This window comes from Coffea eugenioides, unplaced genomic scaffold (assembly GCF_003713205.1).
Source record: "Coffea eugenioides isolate CCC68of unplaced genomic scaffold, Ceug_1.0 ScVebR1_1472;HRSCAF=2325, whole genome shotgun sequence".
NCBI classification, from domain to species: Eukaryota; Viridiplantae; Streptophyta; class Magnoliopsida; order Gentianales; family Rubiaceae; genus Coffea; species Coffea eugenioides.
The window spans coordinates 17186-38952 of record NW_020861877.1 but is presented as its reverse complement, the minus strand read 5'-3'; the positions used below and the strand labels follow the sequence as shown (position 1 = coordinate 38952).

At 34.0% G+C, this 21767-nt stretch overlaps 2 protein-coding genes and 1 long non-coding RNA gene across 7 annotated transcripts; 2 read left to right on the top strand and 1 right to left on the bottom strand.

Annotated features, from left to right (window-relative positions):
- Window positions 1-277: 277 nt before the first annotated feature.
- LOC113755413 lies at window positions 278-1674 on the top strand. Its single transcript, XM_027299423.1, has 2 exons — window positions 278-934; window positions 1338-1674. The coding sequence occupies exons 1-2, from the start codon at window positions 476-478 to the stop codon at window positions 1485-1487; spliced, it is 609 nt and encodes a 202-aa protein (XP_027155224.1). The 5' UTR covers window positions 278-475; the 3' UTR covers window positions 1488-1674.
- Window positions 1675-3724: 2050 nt separating this feature from the next.
- Window positions 3725-6794, bottom strand: LOC113755412 (F-box/LRR-repeat protein At3g26922-like). 5 transcript variants are annotated; one of them, XM_027299419.1, is made up of 5 exons: window positions 6777-6794; window positions 5975-6049; window positions 4927-5856; window positions 4661-4804; window positions 3725-4287 (listed from the first exon to the last, which is right to left on the bottom strand). In XM_027299419.1, the coding sequence occupies exons 2-5, from the start codon at window positions 6017-6019 to the stop codon at window positions 3964-3966; spliced, it is 1443 nt and encodes a 480-aa protein (XP_027155220.1). In that variant the 5' UTR covers window positions 6020-6049; window positions 6777-6794; the 3' UTR covers window positions 3725-3963. The 5 variants fall into 5 exon arrangements, with proteins under 5 accessions (XP_027155220.1, XP_027155222.1, XP_027155221.1 ...); XM_027299421.1 differs by lacking the exon at window positions 6777-6794 and having other exon boundaries at window positions 4927-5064; window positions 5158-5856; window positions 5975-6650; XM_027299420.1 differs by lacking the exon at window positions 6777-6794 and having other exon boundaries at window positions 4966-5856; window positions 5975-6650.
- A 6013-nt stretch (window positions 6795-12807) lies between these two features.
- LOC113755414 lies at window positions 12808-13997 on the top strand. Its single transcript, XR_003465644.1, has 3 exons — window positions 12808-12923; window positions 13501-13558; window positions 13650-13997. It is a non-coding gene; the product is annotated as an uncharacterized LOC113755414 (long non-coding RNA).
- Window positions 13998-21767: the final 7770 nt, after the last annotated feature.

Here is a 21767-nt window from a genome sequence, read left to right as displayed (position 1 = left end):
ATTTCCTAGAATTTGTTAGTTTTCCTGGTGATCTCTTGAACAGTTGGAGGAGCTCGAAAGCTCTCTTTGCCAGTTGACAGTAATTGTTACTGTAAAAAACTGTGAACTTGTTTTTGTAAATTTTTTGTTTTAAGGTAGGGTGGGTTGTAAAAAAGGCAGCAATTTCTGTTGTGAGTCTTGTACCACCTTTACCCTGTAAATTCATTCGGGGTATTTTTTATTTATTTATTTTTTTGGGGTGGGGGGACAATTGAATCTTGAATGCAAGTTTCCTTTTTTTTTTTTATTGGTTTCTTGTTTTTTTGGCGGACTTGATTTGGTTCTATGTGGTATCTTATAGCTGGTTCTTTTCAAATCTTGATCCTTTGTTCTCCGTTGTTGTATTGTATTATCTTTATAGGATAGTTGGAATATGTTTCGGGGACTTATTGATGAGGCTGTTAGAGCGTAAAAGATTGCATTTTGAAGAATAAAGATGGGTTCTAATCCCAAGCACCATATATTTTGCTGGAACTGGCCAGGGGATATAACCTCTCATCAGAGCCCGAAAAGTTCCACTGGCTGCCAGTTCGATACCCCTTGGCTATTTAAATCTTTTCATAACCTTGGCTTCATGGCATTTGATTTCGTCAAAAACATATCACAATCTCCAAATCAGTTGCTTAAGATCCCAGTCCAGTTACAGGCTGGAATCAAAGAAAAGGGTATTAGAAAGAAGAAGATTTTGACGTGGCAAGAGCAAGGGGAGGCTGAGCAGAGAGCGCTAGCAGCTGCCCTGGCTGCTGGAAAGGAGGCAACTGTCATCGAATTCTACTCGCCCAAATGCAGGCTTTGCAGTTCTTTACTTAATTTTGTCCGGGAAGTCGAGAATAGGAACTCTGATTGGCTTAACATTGTGATGGCTGATGCAGAGAATGATAAATGGTTACCTGAGGTACTCACAAGTCACAACCCCATCCTTGTTATCATGATTTTATTTTTCGTGAATTGCTGGGTCAAGAAGAGTTTAACGTGTATGTAACAACTTGAAGAGGAGATTTTTGTTTGTTAATTTCCATTTTTGTTCGCAATTTAATGGAAGCTTTTCGTTGTTTCTTGAGCTAAAAGAGCAAAATGACAATGTAGTGACCTCACCTTTTTGGGGCATTTATGATGCATTTGATTGGGGAATTTCTCTGTGCAATTTTTGTTTACCTTAGTTGCATCAGATCTTTAACTTGATCAAGCCAAAAAAAGTCTGATTTTCCTCTTAATCACTTGAGCTTTCATGCGTTTGTTCTCATGTCAGCATTTTTTCGAATGGTCTTAATTAAGATGTTGGTATCTTTTTCCTGCAGCTCCTCTATTATGACATAAAGTATGTGCCTTGCTTTGTCCTACTGGATAAAGATGGGAGGGCACTTGCAAAAACAGGTGTCCCAAGCAGTCGGCTGCATGTGGTGGCAGGAGTTTCTCATCTTCTCAAAATGAAACGTCCAAGAAAGTAATTGACTGTATGTTTGATTAGACCAAGGGAAATAGAGAAATTTGGAAAAGTGAACTTCCAACTTTGCCTTGTGGATCCTATTTGGATTATGTTCTTTGATCTTGTAAAAGCCTCAAAAAGTAGGAGTGGTCTTGCAAGTTGAACTGCTTGTAACCTTTCACCTGCTATGTTATGGTTGTTTCTAGTCTTTTGCTGGCCACTCTTTTACAGCTAAGTTACGTTTGAATTTGTAAAGGTCTTATTATTGTGTACATAATGAAAAACAATTGCTCAAGTGTTTCCTCCACTCGATTGCAGTTGGGAACTTGAAATTATTGGAGTTTTTTTTCTTTTTTTGTAAATCATCTTTGCAGGTTAACCTACAACAAGAGAAAGAAACACACACACACCCGGATCTAAGGTAACTCCACCAGTTTACCCAAAAGGCAATTGCTGACTTCTGGGTAAACTCACGGACCTTAAATCCAAACACACGCACACCTCTCAAAGCGATGTGGGACAAGCTTTTTATGGGGCAAGGGAACGAGGGAGGCTTAAGGGCCTTAACGAAGAACCCACCACACACTAACACTCCTCTCGCCTGTTTTTGCTTGACTACAACAACAGAAAGAAACACACACACCCGGATCTAAGGTAACTCCACCAGTTTACCCGGATCTTTGCAGGTTAACCGTTAAGTGTCTAAGCTGATAAGCTAAACTTATTGAATAGTCTACGTAACCTCATATATATCTTCCACCTTATAGAGGCATTATGAGTTAATAATCTACTAAAAAATAAGCAACAAGTCCAGGTGGTTTCCAGACAGTAATTTATACATATAGTGAAGGATGTTATGTGCACCTGAATGAAATTGAAAATAAAATGAAGGCACTATAACAAATGAATTTAATGAGAGACAGATTAGATTTATCAAATAATGCAAGTTGTCATCAAGTTATTAAAATAGAATTAGAAGGTCAAACTAAAAGAGGCAATGGTTTAGAAACATGTGAAATAAGGGCACTATGAACTAACTGTCTATTGAAAAGTTTGTTCTGTAAATAGAGTATTCCAATCATATAGGGAGTATGTTATCTGTAAATAGTTTAACTCGGACAAATAAATTGAGTAATAGGTAGATTAAGGTTATGGAAAAATGCAAGTTGTGACTCATGAAGTGATCAAAATAGAAACCTAAAAGGAGAAGATCAAAGTAAACAGAATATGAAAGTCATACTAAAAGAGGCAATACTTGGTAACATGCCAAGTCAAGCTATAAGATTAAATGTGGAGGGGACATTCTAGACAGAAAAGCTACAAATTAAACATTTGAGAACATAATTTGGTATCTATGGAAAGTTAATGGAGATTTCACCTATCTTGGCAGCTCGTATAAGCCTATGTACTAAGTGTAAGGAAATAGACTTGAAGAATTCTTAAATGGAGGGAAAATTAGCATTATTGTATCAAGAAAAGCTGGAAATCAAGCAATTGAGGACATCATTTGGTATCTATGCAAAGTTAATGGAGGGTTCACCTCTTTCAACAATTCGTTTAAGCATATGTATTGAGTTTAAGCGAACACACTTGAATTCTATAATGACAAAAAATTCACATTCTAGTAAGAAAAGTTGGAAATTAAGCCACTAAGGACATAATTAGGTACCTTTGGAAAGTTTAAGCGTCTGACGTCATGCAACTACAAATCTTCCTCTAATGTCGAGGGAAGGAGCTCTCCTCCTCATCGTCCACTTCTCCACTTCCTATAATTAATGAGATTAAGTGTAGTCAAACTCCAACTCAAGAAAAAATTCACCAATTCACATGAAAATTGAAAACCCAAGCAATGATAAAACTCAGAACACTTTTTTTTTTTTTTAAAAGGACAAAACACTCCGAAAATGGAATTAGTGAGATGGGATTAATAGGAAAAGGTGCTTACCATTTTGTTGTGCGTGCAAGGAAAATTGAGAGAGGTTCTGCGGATTGCTGTAGATTTCAAGATAAAATTATGGAGAAAGAAGCAGTGGAGAGGACAATTAAATAGGAGATAATAAGGGGAAAAAGAAAAGCTGGCAGAAAAGGTAATGGAGATTTGCAGAGCTTTGGAGCAGTGGTTCATCATCGTCCTAAACTTGCTGCTGTCCGAGGACAAAACATGGGGAATCATGAATTTCCAGCAACACCACTCCCACCCAATATCAAAAGACCACAACACTCCTAAAGTTCACACAAATAACACTACAACCGAACCAGTACTGTTCGTAACTTTATCACCACCTTCATATTGTATTGGTAAAATTTAAGCCAACAAGGAATGTCTTACAGATGACCAAAACCACTTGATTAACCTCCTCACAAAAAAAAAAAAAAAAAAAAGATATTGTAGTCTACTGAACATTTTAAGGAACACAGATATAAATAAGATAACTTAAAAGCAATCGCTAAAACTAATTGTACATGAACCTAAATTTAGCTGCATTTGCTGTTTGCAACTATAGAATCGAAAATTCAATATGTGAAGGTATTAATCCCTCGATCTGTTGCTTGGCACAAATTCTAGCTAACTTTTCCTGCTTCTTTTCCTGCTTTCTTTCCTTGCGCGTTTTGGGCCAAGTGACATTACGAGGATCACGAGGGTCAATTATAAGTTTCTCGAGGACAATAGCGTTTTCGAGGAAGTATTCAACAAGTTCAAGTTCACTTCTGCGACCATAGTATCCAAGCAACTCAACCACTTTCAGATGTTGGAGCGGAAAGCTAGCAGCTTTCTTCAACTTTCTATCTCGCCTGACCATATCATCCCACCACGATTCCAGCTGCAAACAGATTAAGCTGTCAATAACTAAAATATTGCAGATCAAAAAGAACGGGGGAAAATCTGCTAAGAGTACCCAACACAAATTAGAAAAAGAAAGAAAAGAATAGGAGCGGCAACAGAAACAGCATGTCTGATACCAAGAATATTAGTATAATCATTGCTTTCTCGCTTTCAAGAATTGATTGGGATCCTAAACTGCATTTAAAAGTTCATGATCATAAGGATGTTCAAGTCCCAGAGTATAATGCTCAATGGCATGGCATACAGCAAATGCCACGGTGAAATACAAGAATAACTAAAGCAAGGCTCAAGAAAACAAATCGAGACAATAAAAGAAAGCAATGCCTGAGATTAGTACAGCATTATGCTACCTTCAGCACAAACTTCTCCAAGTTGGGCGAAGCCCTGATCAAAGAAGTAAATCCAATCAAACTGTGATCTTTTGATGCAGAAGCTATTAAGACGAACTCCTTCAGATTAGTAAGTTGAGGAAGCTCATGAACAATTCCTTTTTCCTAGGATGATCAGACAAGAAGAAAGCAAAATCAAACCAGTAAGGCAAGCAGTTGGCAGTGATTATAAACAATAGTTGGAAAGGAATCTCTTCAAAGAGTTCCATTAAATAACTAGAAAAAACCTGTGAAACTTGAAACTTGTTGGCACGTAAAGTAAGAACCTCTAGTTTTGACAAGCAGCAAGAAAGCCAAGAAGTAACATCCCTGACCAAGTTACGGGAATTCCCAGAAACCCATACATTCACAAGCATGGGGACGTTCTGAAGTACAAGATGGTGTGCTTCGGTAGTTTTAAGGGAGACTAAATTTGTGTCGCTGACAATAATGGATTGCAACATCAAACAGCAGCATACCTCCAGATATTTCAAGGCAATAGATGGACCACAAACTCGAAGGTTGATCAAAACTGAAGAGGCCTCCACTACCAGGCGCTCAAGAAATGGACAATTGATCAAGAAGAATTCCAGTACCTCCCCAGTTACATTCAGACTTTTCAAACTCAATGCTCTAAGGGACTTGAAGCCAATCTGTGCATGATGATGGATTTCAGAGTAACCAGGTTGAGATTGACCACTGCTAAGGCAAAAAAGTTCATAATGAAAAGTATATGATTCTTGAGAAGAAGGCGGGTCATCATCTGCAAACAGGTTCAATTCTAGCCTTTGCACTCTCCTTGCAAATGCATGCTGAAGCCATTTATGAATCTTGTCTCCATAAAAATTGTCCAAACAAAAAGCAACTCTCAAATCATCTAATGCCAAGGACTTGTCTGATTGAAGCAGCACCTTGTCAACCCATTCAACATACTTACACCTTTCCTTTCTAACAAAGTCCGCATACCTTCCCCAGCTGGATATTGAGAACATCTTCTTTAGCACTTTTGAAGCATCAAAATCAAGGCAAGCCATGGACCTCCATAGATCTATCCAACGCTTTGAAAGAACACTTGTTCTGGCAGCTTCTTTTAGCGTTAGGCAAGACAGAATATAAACAAGAATTTCATCTGGAAGCCGACTAATCTGATCCTTGAGGGGCTGCCCTATCTTTGCACACTATTAAGAAGGAAGAGAGGAAGAAAAGGATCCAGCAGCAAACATATGTTCCTTTAGCAAATAGTTACAAGAAAGAAACTTCTTTTGTTTTGTGTTAGTAAGAGTGATCCTGTCTCACCTTCCTCGGTCCAAAGCCAGTGGCAAGTATTGCCCTTGATTCCATCAAGATCAAAACTTTCTGCTACTTTTCTCTCTGTTATCAAGAATGAGAAAATGAATAACAAAGAATTCCATTTAGTACCATTTTAAGAACAAGATTACTTTGTCGAAGCTCGTTAATTGACCACTTGGAGTCCTATGTTAACAAAAGAACCATACAAGTCCTTAGAAGGAAAGTGAGCCTAACAAAATACCCATTAAGAATGACCAGGACAGATGGCATAGAATCCAAAAACAACAGCCAAAAAAAAAAAAAATCTGCTACAATGCAGGATTTTTTTGTTGTCCTCCTTGCATGCTCTTCTTCCAACATAAATAACAACACATAAAAACACATATATACCGCTGCAATAAAAACATAACCTTGGAATAAACTGCAAGAATGCCGGCAGATAAAATCAGTCAACAAATGAAACAAATATAATTCAGCTTAAGCATGGTTATCAGAAATTCGTCCTATAATCAAAGAAATCTAGTAACAATTCAGTCTTGGCCAAAATCATTCTAATTAAAGGATGCTGCATAACAAAATTGCTCCAAAAATCTAACAGATATCAAAACATTCATAGTAGGAATATATATGCATATAAGCTACCAAAAAACGTAAACCACAAACTTAGCAGCCAAATAATATAGCTAAACTAAAGATCCTACCAGAAAAAAAAAAAAAAAAAAAAGAAAACAAATATGGAAGTGAGGCAGCTACAATCAATTACAATTCAAAAAAAAAAGGAATTTTGAAACTAATTGCTGCAGTTCACCGTCAGGCCGTGGATTGCTACAATTAATTGAATAGAGAGCATAATCTCTGTAAGCTATCTATAGTTCCCGAAAGCATGCCCGATCCGCATAAACAGAGTTGAATCCACTCAAACTTTTATGTATATATATGAAAAGAAAAGTCGCCCGAAAGCATACCTGACCCGTACGATAAAAGTCGTATCCACTCAAACTTTTATATATATGTATAAAAAGGAAAGTCTCCCGAAAGTATGCCCTGACCCGTACGACAAGAGTCGTACCCACTTAAACTTTTATGTATATATATAAAAAAAAAAAATAGAATAGGGGGCAGGTTACCAGCACAAAATAGTTGAAAGGGTGCATTTTGCGTTTAACTCTAAATAATTAAATTGTTGATATGTTGCTAGCTTATACGATGGAGTATGTTCCTGGTTTATAGAATTTATGTTTACGGTAAAATATTAAATATATTTAAACTCCACGTAACTTCCTATTTTATACAAGTTACAACTACTTCATATCTAAAATCAAATCTCCAACTGAATATCATTTCCCTTTAACAATTAACCAATAACACCCATGCATGTGTAGTTTTCTCGAGGTTGATTCTCATGAACCCTTACCCTTGTTTTTTCCCCCTTCTTAAAAGCAGATTAGGGCACCGTACTTTGAGTATAAAATTATTACTTAAATATACTGAACAAATAATTTTTTTCATTTTTGGTAGGGAAAAAACGACAATATATTAGTCATTGTGTATTTTCTTGAGTTATTATCACTTTACCCTTTAACGTTTGGTACCACTATCAATTTCTCCCTTAACTTTACTTTTTAATCATTTTACTCTAGGGTTGATAGTCAAATTCAACGAAGTTTGTTAATTCAAGTGAAAACGTATATTTAGCCCTTAAAATTATTATCACATTGTGGTGTAGAGAGAGAGAGATATCTCAATTCTTTTTTTTTTAAATACAAATAAGAAAGAGTTCGATATTTTGGTTATTTTAAAATTACTTTTGTTTTCTGGTGACTACCTATACCAATTCTAATCCTGACGACATTAAAGTAACATGATAATGTTAGACTCTTTCTTATTTTCTTTTTTTTTTGTAAAATCTAATTTTCTGACTCCTTTTTTTCATATGTCTATTTCTTTTCCTAGTATTAATAAGTGTAAAAAAAGAAACCTGAGAAAACCCTTTTATTTTTTATGTTTTTGAAACTCTTAAAGTGAAAAAAAGAAAGAATAACCATTTCAAAAATTTTTATTTTTAATTATATATTAAAAGGGGTAAATACATTTAAAAGTTTTTGAACATAGTGGTTAGATCAATGATGCGTAAAATGCCTAAAATTAATGTTAGAAAATAAAATGATCGTATCACTATAATTTAAAGAAATAAAGTGATATTAACAATGTAGTAATACTATAAAATAAAAGGATATTTTAGTCCAAATTTTGTTAATATGCTGAGTTGGATTACCTATGGGGGGTAAAATGATTAAAAGATAACATTAGGTAGTAAATTGATAGTAGTAATATAGTTCAAGGGGATAAAGTGATAATAACCCTATTTTCTTCGATTTTACTTCATCTCATATCTTCTTTGTGTCATTTAATCCTATTGAGAGAGAAAAAAAGTACTCCACTATATGAGTCTCATTTTCCTTTTTACTTTATCTTCCTTTCTTTATTTTGCCAATTGGTTTTCCCATAATGCTGCGACTCTTTCTTCACTTTTCTACTTCAATTGAGAAAATATGATGAATTTGCAAAATTAAGAAAAAATGAAACCATTATTCTGCATGAAATCTTTCCCATGAAATGAAACCATTATTCTGCATGAAATCTTTCCCAATTTTAACCGCTTTTGTTGATTTTTGTTTTTGAAATATTAAATGAGTGTCGATAAAGAAATCTACTAATGCATCAACAATTTAGGCAGTAGCTTAGTAAGGAGAAGAAGAAGAAGAGAGACACATTTAAGAATTTTTGCTTATTTGAACCTTTCAATTATCGATGATCATACGTTTGTAGGTGTCGCGCCCCATTTTTCGCGATGGAAAATAAATATAAAGGTGATTTATAAAAGATGTGATCTTATTTAAAAATAAGTGACAGGGGGACCTAGAATGGGACTTAAAAAGAATGCGATAATTTGGGTCCAAAATTTAGTCTAAAAGGGTTTTTAAGAAAAAATAGGAGTCGCCACTTGGTATGGAGTTTTGGTGTACCAAGTCACCCAAAAAATATTTTTTGACAAAAATAAAATAAATCAAAACCCTTTTTGACAACTCCAGGTCTTTGAAAACAAGAGAAAATAGGTTCGGGAGTCACGGTTGAAGAAAGGGAAGGCAAAGGTTTAATTGACTCAAACCTAAGGCACCCTTTCAACCTAGTCTAAGCTAGTTGCGAGGTTTAGTCAAAATTTTCCTAATCTAACCCTTAATTTTATCACGTTTGGATGTTTCCTACATGGATGCAAATCTAAATTTATAAAAATATCGAAAGGGACACAATGTTCATTCAAGGGTTTAATTGAACCAATCGCATTAATTGCGAAGGCCAAAATGATTCCTTGAAAGTGTCACGAGTATGCGAATGATGAAATTAAAATAAAAGAAAAGAAATTAAATTATGTACATATATAAGTGATCAAAGAAAAAGGGAATGCAACATAAAGGGTACGGGAGGTAAAAACTCGTGACATAATTTTCTTATACATGGATTAATAGGGTATTTAAACTAAAAAGTTATAATCACCCATTTCCCATGTTTGAAAAATAATTCTCCTAATATGAACAAGCAAATGAACTAATTTAAATGAAATGCAATTCTAAATGACATGATTAGCACCTATAGAGGGTAGGAGATAATATAATAGGGAATATCATACAAATGAGAAAAGATCCTAAAAATGAAAATATGCATGAAAATGTAGTGAATAGCACACAAAGATGAATCTAGCGCAAGACGACCTAAAAGGGTCTAGCGTTGGACTAGCCCATCTCTAAAAATCCTTACTAGCATTGGACTAGCAAGTAAACGGAGGGAGAAGCCACAATTAGCGTTGGACTAGTGTGGTGACGTCATGCATTAACAATTCATAGTGAAACAAATAAAACATAAATTAAAACAAATAAACACATAAGAGCACGTAGCATATAACACGTAAACATAATATCTAGATGCCAAAATCCTAAGAAAAGCGGATAAAACACATAACACATAAGCCACATAAACACGTAACCTATCTATTACATCGGGGAGCGCCTAACTACAATCTAGAAGGGAAAAATATAATAAAACAAATCTAATTATCCTATCTATTACATTTTTGAGGTATTTAAATGCCTCTTGAATCATTGTAAAAATTAACTAAAACATATATAAGAAAATTTGAATGAATATTTAAATCAAATAAATAAAGCATATAAAAATATAAACACATAGGAACACATAAGAGCACATAAGAGCACGTAATTGACATTGAAATAATAAAAATAGGGGTACCTCCCGTTTGAAGTGGTGACTAAATGGAGTCAAATTGTCCTATTTATACTCACAATGAACAAAAGAATCATGGCACCAATTTAATTGAAAAAACAATAATAATAAAAGTACTAAGCTCACGCTAATATGTCAAACATAAAGAAATTTAAAACATCTAAAAATTACAAGTTGAATATGTTCAAAAGTAACATAATTAGCTATTAAAGAAAAGAAGCAATCATAATAAAGAGAGTCAAAATTCATCAGGGACTGAATTGCAAAAATTGAAAAACTTTTGAGGACAAAAATCATATTTTTCCAAAGTTAAGAGTCAAAATTAAATAAAAGATAAAATTCAGGGACCAAAGTGAAATTAATTTAAGGACCGAGTTGAAAGGAATTTAAAATGTTATGGGCCACAGTGAAACTACTCCAAAGATCAGAGATTAAAGTGCAAATTTCGGTTTCTGATATGGAAGAAAAAGGCCATCGGGCCATCATTTTTATTTATTTGGGCCGGATGCTACCTAAGCCCAGCCGAAAGTCCAAGCCAAAACACACAGGCCAGCCCGTCTTCTATCACTCAAACCCAACCAAAAATACATGGGCTCTGACCTTCTAGCCCATTCGAAAATCAGAAACAAGCCCACCAAAATTAATAAAAATTAGCCCAACCCTTTTTCTTTCTTTTCTTTCCTTTCTTCTCTTTTTCTTCTTCTCTTTCTTTTCTTTCTTTCTTCTTCCTTCGTTTCTTCTCCTCCTCTGGCCATCCGAAGCTTACTTCAGTTGGCGGCCATGGTGGCCGCCGGTGGCGCCACCGCCTCCGGCGGCAGTCGCCGGCGACTTATTCAGTCGCCAAAATTTCTCAAAATGCACTTCCCCACTCCATTTTTCGCGTAGGTTCCATTTTTGGACTTAGTTTTTACAGAAAATGACCCAAAAGTGACCAAAATGCCAAGAAATCAGTTCAGTTTTTATTTTTTAAAACCCTCACATCTTCACCAAAAATCATAAAAATTATGCCAAAACCCTCCTTACAACTCCTACAATACAAATATAATTTTATTTTTGACAAGAAAACAACATAAAAGGACTAAAATAAATCAAAACAGTCCCCTAAGATTCTTTCTTTTCATTTTGGTATTTTTTCAAACGATTAACATGCATGCATAAAAAACATTTCCTTTTCCTCAATCTAGTTCATGCTATTTCCCAAATTTCAGCAATACAACATCAACAATAAAAACCAGCAAAAGCAAGATAAATTAAAACCAAAATGTATCTAATATGCTTAAAAAAAAACTGAAAAATACCTCAATGAAAATGGAATTGCCTTGGCTGAATTTTTTCTGATGCCTTGCTTCTTTTTTTTGTGTGTTTCTCTCCTCTGCCCAAGTGAGCCGAGAGGGATTTTTTTTCTGGAGGAAAAATTGGAGTGTTGGTCTTGTTTTTGCTTGTCTGTCCAGTCCCCTGGGGTAGAGCCGAGAGAGACTTGTAGCCAAAATGGTGGAGTCTTTCTCTCCTTTTTTTTTTCTTCTTCTTTTCGGTCCATCCAAGAGAGAGGGTCGAGAGCCTCCCTTTTTTTCTGTGTGTTTTTTTTTTGTTGCTCTGTGAGGGAGAGAGCCGAGAGTGAGGGAGCTTTCTTTCTTTTTTGTTCTGTTTTCTTTCTTCTGCCCAGTCCGAGAGAGGGAGAGAGTTGGGGAGTGCTTTTTGTTTCTTTTTTTTTTTGCTTCTCTTCTGTGATAGGGAGAGCCGAGTGATGTCTTGACTAGGAGTGTTAAGTTGGGCCAAATGATGATTTTTTTTCCAAAGACAAGAAGTATGCATGGGCTATCAATGATGAATTTTTTACCAAAATGGGAAGAAATGTTAATGAAGATGGAGTGTAAAAATGGGTTAATAGTGGTTCTGATGAAACAAAATGATTAGAATGATTTTTTTTTATTTTCTTAATTTTCCTTCTTTTGTTTTGTTTTGTTTGTTTGTTGTTTTTTTTAATTTTTCTTCTTTTCCTAAAACAAACCTGCAAAAATGAGAAAAATGTAAATTAAAATGCAAGAAAATAAATAACTCATTAAATAGAAAAATTTTGAAAAAATATTAAAAATTGACAAAAATTTGGTGTCTACAATATTGTTTATACAATACGTATTTAATGACTGACTATTGAATGTTAGCCTTTTTCTTTAATTTGATCTCTCTTTGGCAAGTGAAGGGTGAGTTTGCTGTACTTACACATTTCTGATTCCGAAATGATTCCCTTTGGATTCAGCTGAGTTGATTACACTCTGTGAACCATAGGTTGGCATGATTTAGTTGTGTGACCACCATGTTACTGTACAATCTACTTTCAGAGTACGTTGCATTAGTGTGAGATTGGTCTGTGAGTTTATGCATTTTATAGAGTGTTTCATCTCAGCCCAATGCTCGTTTGCAGCTGCTGTCGATTAGACCAAGTTGTGTTAAACTTCTCAAATTGTAGTGATAAACTTTTTGATTGTCAGGCTCCAGGAATGGTTCAATGATGAGGGAACTCCAAATTCCGCTACTAGGAAGTCACCATCTTGGAATTGATGATACCAAAAATATTGCAAGAGTGGTACAACACATGCTTATAGATGGTGCTCTTTTGCAAATTACTGCAAGGAGATTACGTGGTTCTCCTGAAAAAGTTGAGTTTCTATTTGAAAATGGTATCTAGTTGTCACTCTACATCTCTTTACATTCACCTTGTTATGATCTTCATTTCGGACTAATTTCTTTGTGCTAATTGCATATATATTCTTCATGAGCTTTTCTTCTCCAACTTGAGAAATGGTCCATCAGTTTCTCAGAAAGTCGAAAGCCCTCTCAAAACTATATGCTTTGATTTTTTCTGAATTTTTATTTGGGGATGTTTAAAAATGAAAGGTAAGAGAATTTGAATGGGGAAGAATACAATTTACAGGGCAAATTTATGCAATAATTTTGCATGTAATATTTAAATGATGTTTTAGGAGAATTAACTTTGTTATAGTTAGCAAATTGCTGGATTTCTCCAAATACAAAAATTTACAGTATTTGATATGTTTACTTACGATATAGTCTAGATGTGCCTCGGTGCTTCCTCCAAAGTTGCATATTTAGACCAATTTGCTTCTGCTTTATGATTGAAGTGGACATTTCTTTGCATTTAGAAGCTACATTGCTTTAGATGCATCTCAGTATGCTGCGCGTCGACTAACTTGTTGCATTCACTGTTTGGATAGGTGGGAGTATATTGGCGTCACTTGGTTCCTTTCAGCAAATGTGGTTTTCAAAATCTGAGTAAGCTTTTACATCTACTCTACCTTTCAATATTCAACTTTTCTCCTTTTTTTCTCCCTATTTTCAGTCTGTTTTATCTCTCGATTAACAGGTTTGAGGAACATGGAGCTTCTAATGTTCAAAGAAAATGCCCGTAAAGTACTTTACTGGTGCAGACAATTATCACATTAGACATAAATTCATGGAGCTGACTTCACTTTGATTAGTTCGCTGACGGTATGGGTTGCTCGGTTTTAATATCCTGCTTTATAGGCGCCCAAACAATGTACTATATATATTTACTATACCTCTCGCGAATCGTTGCTAATGTTGTACAATTACGTTACCTGACTTTTAGTTCAACAAATTATACTTGTTAGGGAATCTTTCAAGTTTGTACTTGTTATTGACTTTTAGTTCAACAAATTATATTTGAGCATTGACTTTTGCTTTTAGATTACTATATGCATTCTGTTCTTTGGGATAATTTTACAAGTCCTTTGGGTTTTTTGATTGACGGAATGTATAGCAGGGAGCACTACCCGCAGGTTGCTTCTATATCAAAAAAAATAAAAAAACTCCTGGCAGTTAAAAGTGTCAGCATAGCTCCGTTAAAAAAACTCCTACTTATTACTAACTATCGCTATCCTGACACTTTCGATTATCAAGAAAAGGAATTTTCGTTGGCAGATGAGATGTTATAACATCATAGTTTTTCTGACACATTTGAATACTACATACCTATCCCTACATTGGAAGGGACGACACTCGTCCGAGGTGTGAGAAAAGGTAAAGTGTCAGGTTAGATTATCTATACTGACACCTTTAAATGCCGTTAAAGGCCATTTTTGTTGTAGTGAAGATGGAAGTTTCCTCTCTTCCTCTATAGAATTTGATTGCAGAATATCATCTTGTGGCTCAAACACCTTCTAACACATTAATCCCAACATGCATGATGAATTTTAGATACTGGTAAGTTATGCTAAAGGAAAACTTGATTAGTAACTACTTACCTGCTAGAAAATGTTGTGTCGAGGGAATGAGGACAGATTATGCAACTGTCGCTTGATATTTTGGAGACACTTACCAGCAAATGCGTGAGATATGTTAATCTCTTGTTTTAACAGATATTTGCATTTGAAGCTAATAAAAAAACCTTGGAAATTCTAGCTGAATTTGGCGAAGAAAGCTAATGAAATCTGCTAAGATGGCCGAGAGGGAGAATAAGCTCCTGATCAGTTTTCCTTTCAAACTCCAACTCTGTGAATTTTCATATCTGACATTTAAGGCTACTCTGTAGTTTAATAGTTGTATTTGGCACAATGAGTTGGGGTTAAACTGAAGAAATTAGGGAGGAAAAAGCTGTAAACCAAACTGCTATATTGCTGGAAGAGTTAATGATTAATGCCATAGCTGATGACAGATTTTGTGCGTGGCTTTTGGTTGAACAATCTGCTGAAATTAGGTGTTACTTGCCCTGATTTATGCTGGGCCAAATGTATATTAAGTACTCAGTGCTTTAGGTAATTGAAAGATGCAGTTTCTTTGCCGAAAGTTTGAAGTGATACTGCTGGAATTTCGTTGGTTGGCCGAAATTGTAATGAGTTAAGCCTTATATGATGTTTTTAGAGACTCTAAGGTAACTTGCTATAGCTATATACATAAAATGGCTTCTAATCATTTAAGCTTGTCCTCACAAGCATTTTAAAGACTATAAAACTTGGGAGGCTAGTGTAGTGGAATAAAATTTAAATTACAAACAATTTAGAATCTAGGGAAAATTGCAGAAACCTCCCCTGAGATTTCTAACATTTGCACTGACCTCCCCTATCAATTTTGAAATAGCATTAACCTCCCCTAGAAAAAGTTGGAGCCAATTTAAAATGTAAAAATGTGTGAATTTACTAGAGTACCCCCAATTGTATTTGACTTTACCTGGTGAAAGGTTTGAGTACTTTCATCAAAACCAACATTTAATTTGTTAAACAAATTAAACTAATCAAACTATTTCTGCATAGTTAAATTAATTAACTAATTAACTATTAACTAATTAACCAATTATCTAATTAACTAATTAACTAATCAAACTATTTCTGCATAGTTAAACTAATTAATTATTAACTAATTATCTAATTAACTATTAACTAATTAACTAATTATCTAATTAATTAATTAACTAATTAACTAATTTCTGTTTATCTAATTAACTAATTAACTAATTAACCAAAACTGTTGTTTGTCCGAAACTAACAAACTATTTGCATGTTAAACTAATAAACTAATTAACTGCTTAACTAATTAACTAACTAATTATCTAATTAACTAATTTTTATTTATGTAATTATCTAATTAACTAATTTCTATTTATGTAATTATCTATTTAACTAATTAACTAATCAAACTATTTCTACATAGTTAAACTAATTAACTAATTAACTAATCAAACTATTTCTACATAGTTAAACTAATTAACTAATTAACTATTAACTAATTATCTAATTAAATATTAACTAATTAACTAATTAACTAATCATCTAATTAATTAAATTAACTAATTTCTGTTTATCTAATTAACTAATTAACTAAAACTGTTGTCTGTCCGAAACTAACAAACTATTTGCATGTTAAACTAATAAACTAATTAATTGCTTAACTAATTAACTAACTAATTATCTAATTAATTAATTAACTAATTAACTAACTAATTATCTAATTAATTAATTAACTAATTAACTAATTTTTGTTTATCTAATTAACTAATTAGTTAATGCGCTAATTGGTTAATTAGCTCCACAGGCCAATGAAATTGGTTAAATAGCACATTAAATATAAAACCTGTCAGTTTTTCATAAAGAGCTGGTATGTTATGGGCAATTTTTTTTTAAACTTTCACATATTTAATTTATGTTAAATACAAAACATACTAGTTTTCCTTTAGGCGCTATTTAACCAATTTTTCCCATAAAGAGTTAGTATGTTTTCCATAAAGAGTTGGTATAAAACATACTACAAAACCTGCCAGTTTCCCATAAAGAGCTGGTATGTTATGCGTTATTTAACTAATTTTTCATATTTAAACAAATTTATGAAAATTAAAATAACGTATTTGAAAGTTGCATTTTTATTTGGAAGAACGCATTCCTTCGATGCGTTTTTCACCCTTTGGGAAGAGACTCAAAAATCGCCACCCTTTAGAAAGTTAGTTTAAAAACTCTTTCTTTTTGGGAATTTACTCCTTATTAATACAGCCACTATATTTATTTTTTAGTATTAATTTTTGTTATGGTTTATGATTTTCTTATATTTTATCAAAAAAGTTAATAACTATTGTAGTTACAATTATGGAGATGTTAATTTGTCATATGTATAATTCTTTTGTTTTATAAGAATTGTTATATCAGGGGTAAATTTGAAATTTAATTGCATTTAATTCCGAAACACTCATCCAACCAAGTTAGATATTGGAATGAAAAATATGTTACATTTATACCCCCTGAACTTGCTTGATCCTTAATACCTATACCCCTGCCTTGTTAATACTAATTGTCAAGCAAGATCAGGGCAAAATTGGAAGAAATTTCTGATCTCACTTCTACAAATAATTTTTTAATGGGACATCAAGCCTCAGGGGAGGTTTTTGCAATGAATTGTTCATGTTCAGGGGTGCTGAATGCCATTTCAAAACCTACAGGGAAGGTCAGTGCAAGTGTCAGAAACCTCAGGGGAAGTTTCTGCAATTATCCCTAGAATCTAACTAGGTTAAACGGGAACCAATGGAGTGTACCTAAGCTTGAATCTTAGAATCTTAAGTGGAAAATAGTTTAATCCTAATTTAAATATCTATAAATTATAACCTTAGAGTATATGTATATTTCTTGGTTAAAATGATAAAGTCAATAAGTTTCGAAATAAAATGTAGAATGAATAGTGAATATATTGTATGTTGTATTTTAAAGTCAAACTTGATTTTAATAGTTCAAACAATAAGGTAATTACTACTACAAAAAGCACCTTTAGTCACACCCTTAATATGACATTTTCCTAAAAGTGTCACAACAGCAAGTTAATGTAACATGCAGTAGGGAACGTCATTAAAGTGACAAAGAAAATGACGAGTACGACATCGTATCATTCTAACTTATCCAAATAGAAGTAAAAAGTGAAAACAAAAGCGGGAAAGAGAATGGCGCTGCACTTCAGCGCCATTTTTTTGGGGAAAAAATTCTAACTACTCCAATGAATCCAATGTACTTTACTCTTTGTTCATCCCAGTTCTCTCTCCTAGAACCTTCAATCACATTAACTGTCTCTGTAAAAAACCTAAATCCTTCACCCCTCTCACCACCGAATCCCTCATCTCTTTCTCTTTCTTCCACCCGATTTTTAATTCTCCCCAATTTGAAGACAAACATGTAAACTTTTAAGAAGGTAGCATAATCAACAACATGGAATTTAGCATGGAGTTTGAACGGGAATTGGTATCTGGGTTTTTAGCAACAGTGGAGCTACGGTGTTCATTGGAAATCGCCAACAAGTCTCAGGACTTGTTCTCCTACTTACAACAACATCTGAAGGAAGATTACTACCAGGTAACCTATACATTTTAGACAAAATTGATAGCTTTTTTTATTACTTTATTTCTTCTCCGGGGACACATGGGAAATGGGGTAGGAGCAAGGTGGGTGACGGAGGATTAAGGATTTTGGGAAGACGAAATGGCAGGAAGAGTAGATTTGGATGGGAATGCAATAAAGTCGATGACAATTTGCATGATTGGCGCCGGTGGATTCATTGGGTCCCACCTCTGTGAGAAATTGATGTCGGAAACGGAGCATAAAGTCCTTGTCGTGGATGTCGGAAATTGATTTATTTGCCTCCCTTTTGTTTCAAAATTTTTTTATCCTTCAACTCACTGAAATTAGAAAAAAAAAGCAATTAATTGAGAGATTGATCTATGTTGAGGGGGCTGAAAATGGTCTTGAGTTTACCGTTGTTAGTTTAACTGGATTGGTCCTGGAATAGATTTCATACCTGGAATTGATGGGCCCAGTGAATGGACGGACCAAGGAATGAATGCAGAGAAGATGATTTACCTATGAAATAGCTGAAATTTGCCTAGCTTATATGGGGTCAATAAACGGATTGGTTGCTGAGATTGTTCCTTCTCTTGCCCATGTTCCATCTTATTTCCCATTACCAGATTTTTTTTTATTAATGCAACTAATGAACCAAAACTTTTTTTTTTCCTTGTGCTCAGAAGTTATAAGAACTAGCGATACAGAGAAGTTTAACACAGTAGCATCAGGTTTCAGTTATTTATATAGTTGAAGCATAGGTCATGCGTGATGACAAGATTTGCATATGATGGCCAAAATGAAGTCTAGTTTGACCATTCTTGCATTTTATAGAGTTCAATTTCCTTCCCCTTTCATGCGTAATAGTAATATTGAAAAATTGAAAAAGTTGGTTTGCGTACTGGACATTAGAAACTTCTTTTTACTTAATAAGCTTGATATGTGATGATAAATTACTCATATCTGCTCAATAATTTTTTGACATAAATGTTTTTTTCATTTTTTGAGTATTGACATCTCATCTGTGTTTTTCTAATTCCTTTTTCAAAATTGCAGCACCAAAAACCAAACCAAGGAAAAAAAATTTGTTGCTTGTTGGCAGGTCTTGCAATTCTTTCTACGGATCTGTTGAGTATATCTATATGGTTCATTGTCATATACGCCACATTTTTTTCACTGTCAAAGTGTTACTAGTCTACAAGGATCATGAAACTCAATGTTGGTCTTAAGGGCGGCATTTTAGTAGGAAGACGGTGATGCTTTGTCTAAGACACTTTGGAGAACTACAGAAGGATAGATGTACTATTTGTAATTTGTGGTCACTCATCTTCTGCTTAATGCATACCACAACTATATGGGATCATGTTGTATCATTTTGTTCTGCCTCTTCAGGCTTCATTTCCATAATATAATATTCTTTTTGTGACTAAAAAAAAGTGGTGACTAAGTCAAGCTTATTCCATCAATGCAGTTTCAACTTTGTAGCGGCCATCATCTTCAATTCCATCTAGCGAGCACTGATCGTTGAGTCCCTTTCCACTTGGAGCAAATTGGAATTGTTGGTAACCAAAATTATACATTAAGCTTCTTCTGCTACTCTTAGGTTACCAATACATTAAAGTTCGTGGCAGTTATTTTCAATTTGGTAGAACTTCTATTGCTGATTAGTTTGGTTGCTAATATTTTGTTTAAGTTCTCTATCTCAAATTGATATTGGCTACATTATTGGACTAATTTTGAATTCCGCAGACTGTTATTCTTTTGTGCCTACCATCTGTTTGATAGTTTGTGTCTTACAATCTGGAATTGAACTTTTGTTGTCTTTCCTTTTGATATTATTCTGTTTTGATACTTTTGGATTAGTTCTTATTACTCAAATGTCTAGAACACCTGGATATGTGAACATTCTGTTTTGATATGTCTAGAACACTTGGATTGGTTCTAACATTCTGTTTTGATACTTTTGGTATCTTTACTTTAGAAGATATTCCATGAGTGATTTGTGTCCTCTATTAATCTCGTTGAAATTAGTTTTCTTATCTAAGTAAATGTTTTATGTAAAAATCAGTAATAGTTTAGGTAGAAATATCTTGTAGATGCTAATGAAGCTTTCCTTTTTTTTTTATATATAATTAGAATCTATGTGAACATGGATAAAAGATGGATGAGTATGTCACGAACAAGTGATGAGTATAAAGCTGGTTTAGAAGATTTTCTTGATTTTGAATTTACGAATAGAAGTATAGGGGAGATGATTTTATGCCCATGCATTAGGTGTGGGAATGGGGTATTTGTCACGAGAGAGCAGGCCAAATCACACTTGATATGAAAAGGGTTTATTAAGGGATATACTCAATGGTTAGCTCATGGAGAGGTATCTTCGAATTTGCATCATACATCTTCACATGGCTCATCAAATGAAGTTCCACCACTCAATCCCATAGATGATATGCAGGGGTTGTTACAAGATGCATTAGGAGTTCTAAATCAGGACCAAGATATGGGAGAAAGATTAGAAACAGAACAGCTGAAATTGATGCAGAAAAATTCTACAATTTAATAAATGATTCGAAACAGCCCCTTTTTCTAGATTGCCCGCAATTCTCTAAACTATCTTTTCTAGTCCGCTTGTTACATATTAAATGTTTCAGCAAAATGCCCGATTTTGTATTTAATACACTTCTTGATTTGTTGAGGCAAGCACTCCCAGAAGGTGTAAATCTACCCAATTCTTATTATGAAGCAAAAAAAATAAAGAAAGAACTAGGACTTGGATACGAAAAATATGATGCATGTCCTAATGATTGCACATTGTATTGGGAAAAAGATGAATCAAAGATAAAATGTGACACTTGTAAGCATCTACAGTGGGAAGGAACAAAGGATGATCCTACTGGTTTTCATGAACATGTTTGTAATTGCTATATGTTAATTGTTGAGATTCTTGTTTTGGATATCATTATTGATTGTAATGGACTGCACTTTGGTTTTGGTACTTGTTGTGGCTATCATTTTGGGTTGGTTCTTGTGGTACTGTGTATTGAATATCTGTTCAAGACTTGCTCTCTTATATGTGGTTATATGTTTTATAAAATTTGTTTTCAAGGTTGGGGATAAAGTTACAATAAGAAGCATGGTTGATTCGAGCAAAATTTGTGTTGTTGGAGTGGTTAGAAATTTGGATCCAACTGCTGAAGTTGGTGACACACCTTTGGGATCACATTGGTGTGAAATCCATGTGAATGTGTCTGTGGAGAATGATAAAGAGCTAATGAGGCCATACCATAATTTTTGCAAGATTGGAGATGCAATTGGAGTAGCTATTGCTTGGCCAATAAACCTAGTAATCTTTTTATCTTATCTTTATCATTTGTTTAACTTAGTTTTTATTTATTTTCTAACATTAAAACTGTAAAAGAAGAGCTGTAGATGTGATTGTAACTCCTATTTCTTGGTTTATGACACTTGTAGGTGATTCTTGGAGAAAACTAAAGGATCCTTGGGTCAAATGGTTATTTTTTGAAGACATTGTCAATGCATTTTTTGTTGAGTTCTTGTTGAACTATTGCTTCTTTGATATGTATTGGCAATGCTACTGCAATACTCATAACTTTTGAAAAATCTTTGAATTGGCATGTAATTTGTTGACATAGTAG